Genomic DNA, 17448 nt, shown 5'->3' with positions numbered 1-17448 from the left:
CACTGTTCTTTTGCCCACGGCTGCGTTGCCCAAGCCGCCCACGGAAAGGGATAGGAACAATCAGCCAGCCCTACAAGAAAGAAACACCGGCGCCCCACTACACCCCGGAACTCCTCGAACGTGGGCTTCGCGTCCCAAAAATCCACAAGATATTTCCCCTCCGAGCTCCTTTCATCCGATTCCTTCCGTTCCGTTCCGCTCCACCCCCCTCCCCCCCGGCGCACGAAACCCCCAGCCGCACCCCATGTCGGCCGCCGTCCGCTCCCGCGCCGCGGCGGCGGCGCTCTCCGCCGCGCGCCGCATCCACGGGGGCCGCGCCGCGGGGCAGAAGCAGCAGGGCGGCGGCGGCGACGGCGACGGCCCCGGCGCGCTCCGCCGCCCGTGGACCCTCTTCCGGCGCCAGCAGCAGCAGGAGCACGGCCGCCTCCCCCACGCCGCCGCTGCTGCCCCGGACCCCGCCACAGACCGCGGGGCCGGCGGCTCGGACGACGGGGAGCCGCCGGAGATCTGGCGCCAGCCAGGGGAGGCCCCCGGGGAGCGTGCGGCCGCGGCCGCCGTGGGGAGGATCGACGTGGTTAGGGTTGCGGTTCCCGGCGGCGGGGACGGATTTGACGGGAAAGACGGGGCCGGGGAGACCGCGGGGTGGGGTGGGTCTAACCTCGGCCGGCGGTTCCCCACGCCCAAGGAGATTTGCCGTGGCCTCGATAAGTTTGTCATCGGCCAGCAGCGGGCCAAGAAGGTGAAGCTTTGTCATGATAAAAAAAAACTTCAGGAAACTTCGCACATGATTTTATCTGATTGATTGGAGCTATCTACTACACTCCATCCGTTTTTATTTAACGCTTTGGAAATCGACACAGGTCCAATGCATGTGTTTGGCAATTACTCTCTCTGAAAGATGTTGTTATAATTTGCTAAATATATAGTCATTTGAAAGTATTTGCCATGACTAATCTACCAACACCATTTCTACGTAACAAATGTTAGTACTTCTGTGCATATTAAGGGCAAAGTTTTACTGCATCTATCCCTAAGCGTTATCAATTTGAGAATGGAGAGTATTATGCAATATGGATCACCAATTAGGTAGCGAGTGTTAATCAATATTTTCTCTAAACTTGTTTGTTCTTCTACATTTACTGTAAGCCTTTTTTTTTCTCTCTAAATGCAGGTGTTGTCTGTAGCAGTTTATAATCACTATAAAAGGATATATTGCGAATCACTCTCCAGCAGGTATATGTTGTGTAAGCATCAGTTTTCCAAGAGTTGTTGTGTACCATCAGGTGGTAAGTTGGACAGAACATGTGAGCTGCAGGTCTGCTGGAGATTGTAGCGAGAGCGATTCTTGCACAAGTGACACTGACATGGTAGAGCTTGAGAAAAGCAACATCCTTGTCATGGGTCCTACGGGCTCGGGTACATGCTCTGACCCTAGAGTAACTTAATGTTGTATTTTGCAGTTGTCTAAAAACTGTCCATAAATAGAAACTGCATTGAAATTAGCCATCTAGTTAAAACTTGACCATTTTTTTCTCTGTGTTTCTGCGAAATGTTAATGTTGCAATGCTAACACTGTTTTACTGAAAAATGTTGTTGGCTTGTAGTTTTGTAGAAACATGCATGTCTAAAATGAGCAACTACTGGGTGGTTATTATAACACTGCCTATTAGCCATGCAATCATGTACCTAGTGTAAAGTGATATGCTATGTCTGGTAGGATTTCTTAGCATATCAAGTAGTACATTTGAGATTTTTCTGAACACAGTGTACTATGAATCATTTATTTGAATTTGAAACTGAATTTTCATCTTCTTAATCTTTTCTCTTACGATTGGTATGTTCTGGTTGGCTGAAACTATATATGCAGTAGTATCCCTGTAGAGCTCATCTTTATCTTTAATGTTATTTATTTTATGCAACCGTAGTTTTGTGGTCCTTATGAACGCTTTACTTATTATTCTAAAATCTTTCCCAAAGTCAGGGAAAACATTGCTGGCAAAAACACTAGCAAGATTTGTGAACGTGCCCTTTGTTATAGCTGATGCAACAACCCTCACTCAGGTATGCTGAGTTTTGTTTGTTTATTAATTCATTCACTTTTATCTTGCTCTTACTCTAGTACACATATTTCGATCCTGCTAAAAATTAAAGAGCACATTATTAGAGTTTTACCTTTTTTATGTTTCAAGTTTGTTATCCCATTTTAGCTGACAGTGAGACTATTATCCTGATATTCCAAACCATTGTGTATGCTCCTTTAAAGGTTTCTTCCATTCAATGCATATTTTTATGATTTGCTGTCTACTTTTTTCCATGGCATCAATTGCTTGCTGTGCTGTTGATACAATTTACTTGATGTACTCCTACAATTGCTGTTTTTTTTCTTTGACAGCTGCTATTTTCATGGAGTGGATATTATGACACTAACATAGATTTCTTTTACTTCCTTTTCTTGCTTAAATTTGTTGATTATGATCTGTGATGAAGCTAACAATTGTAATGCTGTTCACTGAGAGTGTTGGTGTTGCACGAGCTTGATAGAATTGCTTGAGTTGTTGCTCAGAAGTTCACCTTAGTTTGACTGTATCTTTTCATTTTTGTAGGCTGGATATGTTGGTGAGGATGTTGAATCGATTTTGTATAAGCTCCTAGCGGTACCACTCAACTCTCTGTTTATATGGTTCTTCCATTATATTTCTTTGCATTGTGATTGCTAACCTGGAGAACAATATATTCTTCTTATTTTTCTGTTGAAATCTTTTCTGTATGATTATAATAATTGACTTCTAGAGGATTTAAGTATCTATCAGAACTACAAGATGTGTTCTCATGGCATTTATTTTAGGTTACTTATAGCCACCACAAGTCATTGCAAAGCTGAGCTCATATGCTGTTATGGGCTTTGGACTAGCCCTAGATGTGGGGGATTAATATGGCCAATTCTCTTCCTCATGTGAACACAGGATTTGCGGAAGTTAGGGATTGTTATCTTCTAGATATGGTTTGTTAGGTGTAGATTAGATCCCTTACTTAGGAGTTCAGTAATCCTTTCTATCTAAAGGGAGGAGATGTACAGTAAAAGGCATGCACGAATCAATGATCCCGTTCTCCTTCTATGATCATCCCTCTCAGCTATAATCAAGTTTTTCAGAACTAGCACTAGCAGCAAACCACATGGCCATCCTCTTGGTGTTGTTTATCCCATCATGGAATTAGAACACCATATATGCAGTATGTGAAGATCTTTAAAATATTTGAACTTTGGATTTGTCTCCAAGCCAGGAGGACTACAGGATACAAACAAAAAAAACAGAAGTGAAGCGTGCCTCATTTTTTGTTAACCTAAGCTCGTTCTAATAGCTTAATTAACGTTACCGACATTGGCTGAATGAAGTTTATAGCAAGTAGCCTAGACTTATCATTCTTTCTTGGGAACGGACTAAATAGTTTACTAATTACTCCCTCCATCCACTTTTGATCAACATATTTGGAATGGGCACCAAGACCAAGGAGAGCTAGAACCCTCCCATCATCCCTCCGTAATAAATGTCTACCAGCCACCAGACCTTGCATGCGAATGGAGTTGAGCACCAGGTCTTGTATGTGAACCAATCAGAAGCTTGCTAGCTGGGATGTGATAAATGTGCATGCATATTGAAGAGGGATTTTCATCCTACCCGAGGCACAATAGGCGGCAGCAGGCTTTTACGCCGATCAAAATTGAATTTCGTTTTTTTTTTTTTGCTTATGCGCTGATCAAAGATGGACAGAGGGAGTATGTTAGACAAAGTAGGACAAAAGTTCGTAGTTGGTTTCCAGCGCTGCTGCTAGCCTTTTTACCTTTCTCTTTTGCACCTTAGGCTGCTGATTTTGACGTAACTGCTGCTCAGCAAGGGATCGTCTACATTGATGAAGTTGATAAAATAACGAAGAAGGTTTGTTCTTTGAAGTATTAATTCACTAATGCATTCATCATATATATACAACTTTTTTCCTTTTACATTTTTTATCGCAATGCTTTGCAGGCTGAAAGCATCAATCTTAGCAGAGATGTTTCAGGTGAAGGTGTTCAACAGGCACTGTTAAAAATGCTTGAGGGAACGGTAAGTTTGTCATCCTTTGAAGCTATACATCCGTAATTAATTATACTTGGGGGGGGGGGGAGATAAGTTCAGTGATTATTTATTGTTTTGCACTTCACTTTTATCTCACGGATAGATTTTTTATAGTTGATATGGAGTCAATTCGCAATGGATTGGCAGTGTAGAGTATAATAGCCATATTAACATCATTCTGTGCACAAGCTGTGGTATCTGGTCTAGGCTGTGCTGTTCCATTGCTAAAATATTGTCCGCTTTTGATCCTATGTTGAGCATCAAGCTATCGATAACTCATTGGCTTCCCATTTCCAGCATATATGTAAGGTTTCCAGTTTATTACTTTGTAATTTGTACAAAACACCGTGTTTCCAGCAAGCAACTAATTTTTTTTCTGAGCAGTGCAAAATGAACTGCAAAGGTTGGAGTGTTATTAATATTAGCTGATTAAAGGAATAACAGACAGTAGTGTATTTAAGGAATTTGAGAGCACATCCTTTTTAGCAGATAACGGCTCCATTCAGTTCCATGTTTCAGTGCTGAAATAAGCTGTTCAAAACTTCAAACCTTTTTATTTCTTTCCAATAATTATTAAGTTTGTAAGGTTTCTTGGGTCCGCCAACACTCTCACGGTGCAACTGGTCAGCCGAGCACACTGGAGAAGCGGTTCGCTGAGCCAGTCTGGGTTCAAGTCGCGGCACAAGCTTCTTAAGATGAAAATCAGGGGAGGGGGGGGCGTCTCTCCCTCTGGTCGAGTTTTTTTAGATTTCTTGGGTCCATTTTGTGAGATATTGTCTTCTATTTTTCATAATAAGGAATATATAAGATACATGACAAAAATAATTTCTTACTTACCTTCTTAAAAGTTATGTTTGTACTGTCAAGATAGGTTGTTAGTGTTCCTGAGAAAGGAGCCAGAAGGCATCCAAGGGGTGACAATATCCAGGTATCTTTTTATACAATTTCATTGTTTTGTTACTGTTTGGAATATCGGAAATCAGACTAATACTAGTATAATCTTTATGTTCCCTGCATCTACTAGGAGGATGAGTATTGTCTGGATCAAAATAGGTGTTATCATTATTGTGATGCAAAAATATTTTGGATGGTCTGAATCTTATCACATGTTTAGCCTTGTGATCCACAAAGCAGGGCATGCCTGATTTTTGTATGATTACCTTTCTTGTTATAATTCGAATTGGTATTTAGTGCGTTCATAAAAAATGTGATGGGGGAGAGGATGAAACATATGAAATCAAGTAAGCATGGGAAATTGTCAATTAGTAGTATTGTCGTTATGTCTTTTGATATTGATAATACCATATATGTCGGAGGTTTTGTTTAGTCATCTACAACAATACTTATGATCACTCATCAGCTTCAAAAAAGAATAGAAGAATTTGAAGACTGATTTTTTTTCCATGTCCCTTCTACTTGTAACATATTAAACAAGACCTTTTTTTAATCCTAGCATACATTACATACCTATGAGCCAAAAGGCCTCTTTATTACTTGACTTGTTTTCATCTGTATTCATTCAATAGCTAGACCTGCGAAAGAAACAGTTCAGATTCTGATGTTAATTTGTCTTTCCTTGCAGATTGATACAAAAAACATTCTATTCATTTGCGGTGGTGCTTTTGTAAACTTGGAGAAAACTATTTCGGAAAGGTTGTAGACATGGTCTTTTGGTTTGCACCAGTGATTTTGCAAGCTTTGAATACTCAAGGTTCCCCTGAAACTTTTTCTAGGAGACACGATTCTTCAATTGGTTTCCGAGCGCGGGTTCGTTCAAATATGCGAACTGGTGGTGTCATCAATGCTGAGATCACATCTTCTCTACTGGAATCAGTGAGTAAAAATAAGAAAATGATTCTGTTTAGTATGCTCTGCTGGCCATTAGCCCCTTTCCAAATAGTATAGCTATATTTTTTTATTTTGCTTTCATGCTAGATTCTTTGTAGTTTTTAAAATTATTTGGATGCCATTTCTGCAGGTTGAAAGTGGCGATCTCATTGCATATGGATTAATTCCAGAGTTTGTTGGTAGATTTCCAATTCTTGTTAGTCTGTCCTCTCTCAGTGAAGATCAACTTGTTGAGGTAATTTTTCCATGCCTTTATCACTTGCACGTAACAGTCTCAGCTCCATTTGAGCATGGTTCTTAAGATTGGCCCTATGTTTTGTTTGTTGCGCCAATTAGAGTGCATGTGCATTCTTTTTTGCCTTTAGCCCTTCATCCCTGAGCATTTTTGATGAAGTTATTTGTGCAAAGTTGGTCTGTTGCACTGCTGAATTTATTCTTAGATTTGTGTCATATGTACCATAATCTGGAACGGAAACCAAGTACTATGCTGAGGCATGCAGTGATTACAGGCTAGTGGTAGCAATTATACATTGATTACTGTACTGATGGTACATCTGTACAGGATGTCCTAACGAGTGCTTGATACTTTGTTAATTAGGGCCTGGTTTTCTTTTGACCAGGAAACATATGGATATCCTTTTTTCTAAAAAAAATATTTTGTGCAACCATAATCCATTATGCACTATTATCTTCAGGGCTTGCTTCTGCATATCATGAAGTTTGCAAAATGCAAATGTTATCTTCATATATTTGCTAAACACTCTTCTGTTCCTAGGTAGAAGACATTAAATTATTAATTTCATAGCTAATACAGCTGTGCTCCTCTCTGCAGGTTCTCACAGAACCAAAGAATGCCCTTGGAAGGCAGTATACAAAGTTGTTTGAAATGAATGATGTGAGAATTTGTTTGAAACTCTGTTGCCTTATATTCGGTAATATTACCCCTTAATGTTTATGTATTTATCTTGTGTTGTTACTTTAGGTCAAATTGCATTTCACGGAGAAGGCTTTACGGCTTATTGCCAAAAGAGCAATAGCAAAGAATACTGGGGCTCGAGGTTTAAGGTCCATATTAGAAAGTATATTGACTGAAGCAATGTATGAGGTATGTATACTCCTCTCTTCCGTGGGGGCAGTCATTCCTCGGCCGGTCGATTTTTTTTTTACTCTCTTCCCAACACCACAATACTGAATCTGAAATCCATTAATAGTAGATTCATCGCTACCAGACATGCAAAACTGGTGTTCTGAGTTGGATATAATTCTGTTTAATCTTTTGTGGAACTTTTGGTCTCTTGAGATTGCACATTAAAAAAAGGGGGGGAAACCAAGAGCCACAAACAATGCTTAGTGGATCATACAGAGCCATAAATATTGCTGTGACAACTAAAATCAATTATTGTCATGTCTGTACATGTTTCTTGATGGTAATTGCTAAATATTATTTCATCTGGGGTATCCTAGGATGAAGTCAAATATGATACCTAAGGATTTGGATGTAAATTGCTGCCATCCAATTAGGCATGTAGGCCTTAGTGGTAGACCATCAAATTAGACACAACATTTTTACTGTATAGGGAAATTGATGTCAGTATCCGTTGCATTGAATTATATTTGTGGTGGTTGATTTGTATCATTGCGATGTTCAGTTAGCTGAGAATGTGTTGACTCATTATTCCATGAGTCCTGTTTTTTGCTGCTCTGAAAAATAACTTTCTAACAGATTCCAGAGACACGAACTGGAAAAGACAAAATAGATGCTGTGGTTGTTGAGTCTGTTGGATCAGCAAATCAACATGGGATTGGAGCTAAGATTCTTTGTGGCGAAGGAGCATTGGATCTCTATCTGGCCAAGCATGTTAATAAAGAATCAATGGTACATAACATTTTCATTTTAATTTCACGGCAATTGACTGCATCGTATAGTGAAAGCCTGGCCGTTTTACTAATTGGTTGTTAGACATATAGTGTTTGACCACTGAGTTCAGAGATTTGGCATAAGTTTGTGTCTTACTGTTCTGAAGGATGGTGTGGAGGCATGGTGGACATTGTTTTGCAGGCAGAGCATCTCCACAATCAGTTCAAATATTAAGAAATACCTATATCTATCTCCACAATTAGTTCAAATATTTAGAAATACCTATATCTATGTTTCGTTAGAAATACCTATATCAATACATGCCAAGAACAATGCGGTTAATGTGCATGACCAATTAGTGAGGTGACTTGGTATTGAATGAAGGATGGTTAACATGTATTCGTTTGTATCGATAGAACCTACACAGGTTTTAGCACTACATGATCAATTGTTGCTTGATGGGTTTGCTATTCTTATGCTGCTTGTTCTTTTTATTTTCAGCGCCAACAGCCGGAGAAATCGAACGGGGAATCTGAGATCGATACAGAAGCCCCTTCTAGAGTGGCCAGCATGTAGGGTTCCTGACAATAGTAATTATGTATATAAAGAACTTGATGCCGGCCTTGTAACTGTAGCCAATTCAAATGTAAAGCCATGCCCTTGAATTCATCATGTATAAAGTCAGCTCTGGGGTTGTAATTTATTATGTCAAATTGGTAACTGGAGCTTGATCCTTCAGACTTCACGTTCAAGAAAAGTAAAGGGGTGGTCCTGAGTATCCATTAAGGTAGCGTTTGGTTCAAGAGCGAAGTGGAACGGAGCCATTCCATTCACGTTTTGGGGGTGTTTGGTTCGCGAATCAGGGGAACGGAGCCATCCCACCTAGGGAATATTCCCCTCAGATTCGGGATGGGGAGGCTCCAATTTTTCTGGCGGACGGAGCCGCTCGCGAGCCACGCGCTCCCCACCCCCGCTCTCGTTCGAACGGATCAGGTACGCCTCCCCCATCCCCGCCCCCGTCCCCTGCTCCCCGCCCCCGCCCCCGGCGGTCCTCCCGTCGCCCCGCCCCCCGCCCACGGCGGCCGCGCCCGGCGCCGCCGGCCCCGCCCCCGGCCGCGCGCCCCCGGCGCTGGCGCCCCCGCCCCCGCCCCGCCCCCGGCCGCCGCGCCCGGCCCCGCCGCCCCCGCCCCCCGGCGGCCGCGGCCGCCCCCGCCCCCGGCCGCCGCGCCCGGCCCCGCGCGCCCCTGGCCGCGCGCACGCCCCTGCCCCTGCCTCCGCTCCGTCCTGCCCCTGCCTCCGCTACGGCCGAGCGCGCCCCGTCCCTGGCCGCGCGCGCGCCCCTGCCCACGGCCGAGCGCGCCCTGCCCGTGGCCGCGCGCGTGCCCCTGCCCCTGCCTCCGCTCCGTCCCACGGCCGAGCGCGCCCCTGCCTCTGCCCCCTGCCCATGGCCGTGTGCTGCCCACGGCCGCGCCCGCCCCCCGCGCCGCGCGTCCACGGCCATGCCCTGCCCACGCGCGCCCCCGGCCCCCTGCCTCCGCCGCCTCCTGTCTCACCCTCTCTGTCTTGTGTAAATTTTACAGTGACCAACGTATCTCTTTCCATTTTGCAGGAGCCCGTGAACTTTCCGGCAGCACGAAATTTTACAACAAAGTGCACTGCAGCTCAAGGTATATTGATCAAACGCCGCTTTACATTGATAATTGGTAATATTATTTCGATCCTATGCAAATAGTAATTTCATTTACGTTGTCTATAGATGGATGAGGAGGATCAGATTCTTATGTATGCCGCTGTTGCTTATATGTGGCTTTCGATGATGGCAATGATAATTAAAACTAGGAAGAGAAAACGTCATAATCATGCTCCCGTAGGACAAATTAGCTATGGTCCAATTGATGAAAGAGATAAGAAAAGATTAGATTATCTCAATGATAAAATTTGGAAGAATGATACGACGTGTGTCAATATGCTTAGGCTTAACAGAGCATCATTCTTCCGCTTTTGTAAACTCTTTAGAGATCGTGGGCTATTAGAAGACACTATACACATGTGTATTGAGCAGCAATTAGCGATGTTTTTGCACACCATTGGACACAATCAACGGAATAGGGTAGTTGCTACTAATTTTGGTAGGTCTGGAGAAACCGTTAGCCGGTACTTCAACAAAGTTCTTCATGCTATTGGTGAGCTACGCAATGACTACATTAAGCCACCAACAACGGCAACTCCATCTAAAATCCAAGGGAATGCGCGATGGGATCCTTACTTTAAGGTAGTGTTGCAAACATCTTATCAAAATTTTTTGATCTTAGGTAGTATTATGAGGTCTTACATGCTCTCATTGTAATGGTAAAATAGGATTGTATTGGGGCTATTGATGGCACACATATTCGAGCGTCGGTTCCTAAGGAAATGGAGGCTGCATTTCGTGGTAGGAAGAGTCACACCACACAAAATGTAATGGCAGCCGTAGACTTTGATCTACGGTTCACATTTGTCATAGCTGGCTGGGAGGGGACAGCCCATGACGCCGCAATTTTAAGAGATGCTTTACAGCGTCCAAATGGTCTTCGTGTTCCAGAAGGTACAATAAAATTTGATAGGATTATTTATACTTAACACGATATGCAATGACTAGTGTACCTCACATACATATCCTCATATGATAAGCAAATTCTACTTGGTTGATGCCGGATATGGAGCAAAACCGGGTTTTCTCCCTCCTTTTCGTGGTGTACGGTACCACTTGAATGAGTGGGGTAGCAACCCCGTGCAAAATGAGAAAGAATTGTTCAACCTTAGGCACTCAGCCCTCAGAGTTCAAGTAGAGCGCGCATTTGGTTCATTGAAGAGGCGATTCAAATTTCTCGATGATGCAATACTATTTTTCCCCTTCCCTACCCAAGTAGAAGTTGTTATTGCTTCTTGTATAATTCATAATTGGGTCATAGAAGATGGGGGTGACGAGTTGATCATGGATGAGAATGATGAAGTCCCTAATATTACTCATTCAACGTCATCACATGGTCAAGCAAGCGAACATGCCTTTATGGTTAATTTTAGACAAGAAATTGCAAACGCCATGTGGGAACACTATCAACAACATCAGTCCAATGATGCATGATCTATGTGTGCACCTATGTATCTTTTTATTAGTTGGACTTTGTACCTTTTTTTGTGTGCATTGCTATGTATCTTTTTATTGGTTGGACCTATGTACCTTCTATTTGTATTGAACTTGTGTACGTTTTGTTGGACATATGTACCTTCTACTTGTATTGAACTTATGTATGTTTTGTTGGATCTATGTATCTTTTATTTGTATTGAACTATATAATTTTGCCTTATATATACCATTTATGTTGTTCAAAGCTTATTTACTTTGTTTTCATGTAAGGGTTGATCCAATGGAGGGAGAGGTCAAGGGTGGCACTGTTTGGACAGCAAGTCAATCCAGTTTTGTTCAAACTTTTCTTGCTAACCTTGTTGTTGATGGAACCAAAACCTCTACGGGTTATAAGAAAGTTCATCTCAACGCTTGTGCTAAGGCGTTGAATGAGCATTTCAAGATTAATAGAAGCGGTGAACAGATTGCCAATCATTTGAAAACATTGAAGAAAAAGTATGCTAGGATCAACATACTTAAGAACAAGAGTGCTTCTTGTTGGGATGATGAAAATTTTATCATTCGTTGGGATCATGAGATGTATACTAGTCATTTCAAGGTAACTACATTGTTGCGCTTTATAACTTATTTTGTTATTCGTGTTGCCTTATGTATACTAATTGTCTTGTTCAATATTAGGATGAAGAGGGAAAGGATAGAAACAAGGGTGATGACGAGTACATAAACAAGCCGCTCCCGTACTATGCCAATCTAGCTACCATATTTGGTGACAGTGTTGCAACGGGACAATTTGCAAAGATGTCAAGTGAACCTCTTGGGGTAGATGCTGATGAGGAAGCAAACAAAGAGGAGATGAATGTTGGGACAACCTCTAATGGTACTCTTGCCCAAGAAGACACAGCGGCTTCAGGAAATAGGCCATCCAAGAGAACCAAAAGGGATGACAATGGAGCTGATCCTTTGATTGAAGCCCTTGATCGTGGTACTGAAACCATAGCTAATGCCATACGTGATGCAGCATCAAAGAAAGCTTTGCCACCGGGTTTGTTTGAAGCTGTGGATAGCCTTCCTGGTTTTGAGCTTGAGCACAAGGCGGAGTACTACTCTTATTTGTTGAACAATCCTAATATTGCACATGGCTTCATGGATGCGCCGCTGTTGTACAAGCTCTCTATGGTTACCAAGTTTGTTAATTCTAATATGTAGGCTTGCTAGTTAGCAATCGCACTTGGCTTTTGGTTGTATCCATGAACAAGGCACTATGGATTATTCTCTATGCTTGTTTTATGTGACATGAACTTGTATGTCATGGTCGTATATATGCCATGAACCTAGATGAATCTTTATGTTTATTCTTATGTATGTCGTGATGAACTTGGATGAATCTCATGGTTATTCTCTATGTATGTTGTCATGAACTTGGATTATTCTCATGGTTATTCTCTATGTATGTTGTCATAAATTTGGATGATGGATCTCCAATAGTTGTAATATTTGTTTCATGTGATGGTTCTTATTATTTTTGTATGAATTATTGAGCTAAAACATAAAAACGTTACTATTTTTACTTGACTTGACTCCTGAACCAAACACTGGATGGAGCCGCTCCATTTCAGTCACTCTGCAACCAAACAAAAAACGGAACGGCTCCATTCCAGTTACTCTGCAACCAAACAAAAAACGGAGCGGCTCGGTTCCAGTTTACCAAACACGGGACGGAGCGGCTCCGTTCCAGAATCTGGGATGGAGCCGCTCCGTCCCACCTGGCTCTGGAACCAAACGCTACCTAAGTACGAAGGACTTCTAGGTTGGACAAGCCAGGCTGCCCCTGCCCAGTGTCCAATGAGTTTACCGATTGATTTTACAAGCAAAGGACAGCAACACAGCCTGCTCTGATTTTTATGTTGGTGTTTATATGACGTCCGTACCTTTCAATAGTTCGCGTACCGCCTGCTCTTCTAATTCTTTCTTACCGCACGGTCCTGATGAGCGATCCCGAGCAAGTGTTCAGGTTGAGTTCTGCGGAACCAGTGTTTGTTCAAGAGTGATTTAGAGTGTGTTAGCACAGGCAGGAAAGATTGAACAAACCCATCATTAGCTTAATTATGTATTGTTCTACCATTATAAATACCAAAAATTCTGATGGTCTCTGTATTAAAATGTTTTTGTTGGAGCAAGTCCTCGAAACTCTGAAACGCGTCATTTTGTTTCATGAGATGTAGTTTAGTCTAGTCTAGGCTTTAAAGGATTATTAATCTGCTGAACCGTAGGTCGTCAGGCTGTGCAACGGGTGGGGGCACGGGTCTCTGTATGCTGAACAACCTTAAAAGTATTGATTATTTTGTATCTAACTTTTTATGTGCACCCATGTACATGATAATTTTTATGTGACTTGTAAAATGGTTTTTTTGTGCATCTTCATGTATCTAAATTTTTATGTGCACCTTCATGTATATGATAATTTTTATGTGACTTGTAAAATGGTTTTTATGTGCATCTTCATGTATCTAACTTTTATGTGCACCTTCATGTACATGATAATTTTTTATGTAAAAATATATCTTTATTTATGAATTACGAATAGTTTCTATAAATATATAAAATGGAGAGTGAGGAAGAATAGAGGAAACAGTAAATGGAAGACATGTTAGGTAAGTGGTATGGATAATAAGTGGGATGAATAATGTGGACAGCATGTTAGGTAAAAATCACCTCAGAATAAAACAAACTAAGAATTAAGCATTTGTGAGTACCATATCAGAAAAGCTAAGGAAGACGTGGGGGGGGGGGGGGGGGGACATGCCCTCACTAAATCATGATTGTTTCAAAGTTTCAGGATGCTAATGCTCTGCATGCATAACGAGACGTATTGAATAAAGTTTCATACAGTAATTATTGACCACAACATAAAAGTTGATCATATCTCTTAAACCCTTATTCTTATTTCTAATCCATTTGAACCACCTTGCTCTTTGCAATTTAATGTGTATATCAAGATCCATATCTGTTGTATTTCAATGATAAAAAAATCTTAGGATGTGGAACCCACATGTCATACTTAAATGATTTTTGGTATGGTCACAGTTAGACATCTCATCTCTAACCAAATTTTGGCCATGCATAGGTTTCGCTGCAAATAAATTTTAGCTTGGCTGGTTGGGGACACTAACCAAATAACCTCTTAGATTTTGGATTTATGTGAGAAATAGGCCTTGAAGCTATAAAGACCTATGTACTAGCATAATCTCGTTTAATTCCTAGACTGGGCCTTGATGCTGGCATCTCTGGTGGAGTCTCCAACTATAGTTATATAATGTTGTATGTGTCCATATGTTTTGATTGGGGGGGTATTTTTCAATTTAGTGTGCTTACTTTTTAGTATAAGTTTGCCTCTTTTATAAATAAAAAGAACTTGACTTTGTATTCATATGGAGCTTGTTAAATTATTTCTAAAAGTGCTTTTAATTTCTGTAAGACACCTATAAACCCTACCCTCCAGTTCTAAACAATATATCTATGACAAAGTAATTAGTTTGGCCGGAGTACTTCCCTCCCGTCCCAAAAATAATATGTATATACAACTTAGCGTAAGCAGAAAACTGTTCTATCTTTTTATGCCGCTGATTTTCGTAAATAAATTAACACTGTCTTTGCCGGTCCCAAACCCGCGATGAGAAAATATGGAGGGTGGTGTTAGGTTTGGCGAACCAGCGTAAAAAATCAGTCATTCTAATGGAAATGAAACCCATAAGAAATTCGTTGGGGCGTAACCCTCTTAGCGAAGCGCTACATCGGAACCCGGGTGTAGTGTTAAATGGGCAAGGGCCGGGTCGTCATCCCCTCAGGGGCGCGTCGTATCGTGATCCGGGTACGATGATAAGTGAGCAAGGGTCGGGTCGTCGCAGCCTCTGTGGCGCGCTACATCTGCGCCCGGGTGTAGTGAAAAATGAGCAAGGGTCTTCGCATTTCTCTCGACGGGTGCGAAGGGTAAGGAAGCTAGTGATGAGAACATCACTCCTATGGATATACAAGAGGTTCCTCCGCTGGACATTCAAACCATTCAAGGTCCAATCACAAGAGCTCGCGCGCGACAATTAAATTTAGAGGTGAGCTCACTCCTAAGCGTTTCTATTAATAATTGTGAGAATGGTTTGCTACCTAATTTTTACAATATGATTAGGAACCAAGGAGAGATCCAGGGAATACATGGAGAGGAGCATGGAGGTGTGGAGGAACAGCAAGGGCCGCCAAGCCACATGGAGGCCCAATCCAATTTAACTTCGAGTCCACCTTGGAGTCCAGGAGCAGCCTGACGTAAATTGGATGCCCAGACCACATCCGAAGTCCAAATTCGACGATCCACATATCGACGGAAAGCTAATTTCATGGAGCTTCTATTGGCGTTGGTTTCAGGCCCAAACTCATTCTGAGTCGTCAGGAATTGTCCGAGAAAGTTGGCGTCCAGAATCTATCCCGGTGCTGCAACATCGTAACTTGGCCTTTGGGCCGTGTATCTTCGTTGAGCCCATTAGGGGCGCATCCAGGGGGAAGCCATGCCCCTATTCCCTATATCTCAGTAGCCGCCGCCCTCATTAGGGTTCGGATTTTACTTTAGATCAATCTGTCTTTGAACAGTCGCCGTCTTTCAGTTTGTAGAACCCCAACTTTCGAGCTTAATCATTCATCTGCAGTTGTCACTTCAATTTGAGTGCTGCGTTTCTTTCGAGTTCTTGCTTGTGTTCTTCGTTTCGCAGGTATGGATTAGCCTTCTCGGCGAGGTCAACCGGATTGTGACTACGGTTGATAACCAGAGGAGTTGTGGTGCTAAGATTGCGGGGTTCGAGTTGCTGACTTGAAGCCGGATCGGTGTGTCGCATTCTGACCAAAACGAGTTATCCTTCACCTGACGGAAGATTGGGCACCCCCGTTCATATCAAGTGGTAATCAGAGACTTAGGTATTACCGTCAGGCTTACCTAGTTTAGTTTGTTCCATCATCCTATAACTCCAGAAAATTGCCATACAAAAAAAATTCCGTTGTCCTAAAACCCTTGTTTAGCCTTTGCAATTTCGTTTTCAGACTCGCTTTGTTCAGTTTGTGTCCGTGGTCGAGTCGTGTTGCTGGTTTAGGGTTTGTCTTCGTCGTAGTTCAACCGCACCGTCGCTGTGTTTTTGTTTCCGCCGCTATCCCATCCACCATTACCCAGATCCCAAGTCGATCCACCCCATTAATCGATTTGCCCTCGCTAGCCGCCTTGTGTGAACTCTCGCCGCGCCAGCCCTAGATAGGTTGCGAGCCACCTTGTGCCTTCTGCCTTGCACCGCAGCCCCCCTTGGATCCATCTGGCGATTACCCATTGCGCATACCAGGGAGAATTTGTGCCCTAGCCGCTGCTGATCTATCTGCTGAGTTGTGCCTTCGAACAAAAAAAAATATAACTTGAGATACCTTCCATAAAATAGGCATAACTTTTCGCTCGGTTCTCCGTTTTGGCTAAAATTTTTATAGGAGCTTGGCAACAAAAAGTTGCACATACGATTCACCCGGCTTTGCCGGTCAGGCCAATCTCAAAAAATTCAAAAAAAATTAGGAAGATAATTAAAAAATTCAGTTTCTGTCCAGCACGCTTTTCGGCATACCTATTTGATTTTCTGTAGACCACATCTGCTTTCTGTTTCAGGTGAAACTTGGTGTGGTTCCTATTCTGGTGTTGCTTGTGCTGAAAAAAATATCAAAAAAATCATTGAAAAAAGAAAATCGAAATCAACTAGGTTTTGCACTAGTGCCTTTTTGGCATTGCTAGTACAATATTTACGGTACTGCCATTCTGATTATTCTGTGAGTTTTTTCCATTGTTCTTTGTTCCAACTTGTTGTGCTACGCCTAGGACACGTCTTAGCCAGCAATTGTGACTTGTATTTTGGATAGTTATTGAACTTTGCTCATCTGCACTCGATTTTGTTCCACATACACATACATACTGTGCCTGTCCTACAGCTCCACATACATACACTTCATCTCAGTGCAGCGAAGGACCCTTGCAATCTTGGTACCCTCTTCTCACAGGTTTTCACCATCCACCGGTTGTACCATCCCACTGCTTGTGTTGGTAAGAACTTGGTAAGAAGCGTGTGAGGGTGTGATTCCACCAACAAACCCACCTATTTCATAGGGTCTTTTTGTTTCACTAACCATGCCGGACGACAAGCCTATTTTGTCTACTGAATTGCAGGCCATGAAGGATGAACTCAAGGAGTTTTTCGCTAAGGAGATACACAAGGTGGCGCAAGACGTCCAAGGGGCCAATCATACGATTGAGGGTGTGAACAAACACCTCTCTACACTGACCGACAGGGTTCGTCGTCTTGAAGTCAACCCTTCCAAGAACAAAGACAACGATGATGACTAGCTAGAGGACGATGATGAAATCATTTTTAGGTCTGATGGCGAGCCTAATATGGCTAAGACTCGTGCGGAGAAGATCCGTCGTCAACGCCTTC

The 17448-nt window shown here is 42.4% G+C and overlaps 2 protein-coding genes across 3 annotated transcripts; both read left to right on the top strand.

Annotated features, from left to right (window-relative positions):
• Positions 1 to 121: 121 nt before the first annotated feature.
• Positions 122 to 12812, top strand: LOC112880371 (CLP protease regulatory subunit CLPX1, mitochondrial-like). Its single transcript, XM_025944955.1, has 16 exons — positions 122 to 739; positions 1172 to 1233; positions 1316 to 1416; positions 1982 to 2061; positions 2604 to 2654; positions 3861 to 3935; positions 4026 to 4103; positions 4987 to 5043; positions 5698 to 5768; positions 5849 to 5948; positions 6094 to 6198; positions 6796 to 6858; positions 6946 to 7068; positions 7687 to 7839; positions 8323 to 8608; positions 12740 to 12812. Exons 1-15 carry the CDS (start codon positions 245 to 247, stop codon positions 8395 to 8397), a joined length of 1689 nt encoding a protein of 562 aa, XP_025800740.1. The 5' UTR covers positions 122 to 244; the 3' UTR covers positions 8398 to 8608; positions 12740 to 12812.
• Positions 8616 to 12240, top strand: LOC112880380. 2 transcript variants are annotated; one of them, XM_025944968.1, is made up of 6 exons: positions 8616 to 8814; positions 9431 to 9488; positions 9578 to 10093; positions 10180 to 10405; positions 11219 to 11546; positions 11627 to 12240. In XM_025944968.1, the coding sequence occupies exons 5-6, from the start codon at positions 11229 to 11231 to the stop codon at positions 12152 to 12154; spliced, it is 846 nt and encodes a 281-aa protein (XP_025800753.1). In that variant the 5' UTR covers positions 8616 to 8814; positions 9431 to 9488; positions 9578 to 10093; positions 10180 to 10405; positions 11219 to 11228; the 3' UTR covers positions 12155 to 12240. The 2 variants fall into 2 exon arrangements, with proteins under 2 accessions (XP_025800753.1, XP_025800763.1); XM_025944978.1 differs by lacking the exons at positions 9578 to 10093; positions 10180 to 10405.
• Positions 12813 to 17448: the final 4636 nt, after the last annotated feature.

The sequence above is a fragment of the Panicum hallii genome, chromosome 1, assembly GCF_002211085.1.
Source record: "Panicum hallii strain FIL2 chromosome 1, PHallii_v3.1, whole genome shotgun sequence".
Taxonomy (NCBI): Eukaryota; Viridiplantae; Streptophyta; class Magnoliopsida; order Poales; family Poaceae; genus Panicum; species Panicum hallii.
Note: the sequence above shows the minus strand (reverse complement) of the source record. Positions and strands in the feature narration are given on the sequence as shown.

Excerpts from the sequence above, each read along its gene's own strand:
- LOC112880371 (XM_025944955.1), top strand. The coding sequence starts at position 245 with ATGTCGGCCGCCGTCCGCTCCCGCGCCGCGGCGGCGGCGCTCTCCGCC. Across the intron at positions 5,769-5,848 it reads GAGAAAACTATTTCGGAAAG|GAGACACGATTCTTCAATTG; the intron begins GTTGTAGACATG and ends AACTTTTTCTAG. Across the intron at positions 6,199-6,795 it reads GTGAAGATCAACTTGTTGAG|GTTCTCACAGAACCAAAGAA; the intron begins GTAATTTTTCCA and ends TCCTCTCTGCAG.
- LOC112880380 (XM_025944978.1), top strand. The coding sequence starts at position 11,229 with ATGGAGGGAGAGGTCAAGGGTGGCACTGTTTGGACAGCAAGTCAATCC. Across the intron at positions 11,547-11,626 it reads TGTATACTAGTCATTTCAAG|GATGAAGAGGGAAAGGATAG; the intron begins GTAACTACATTG and ends GTTCAATATTAG.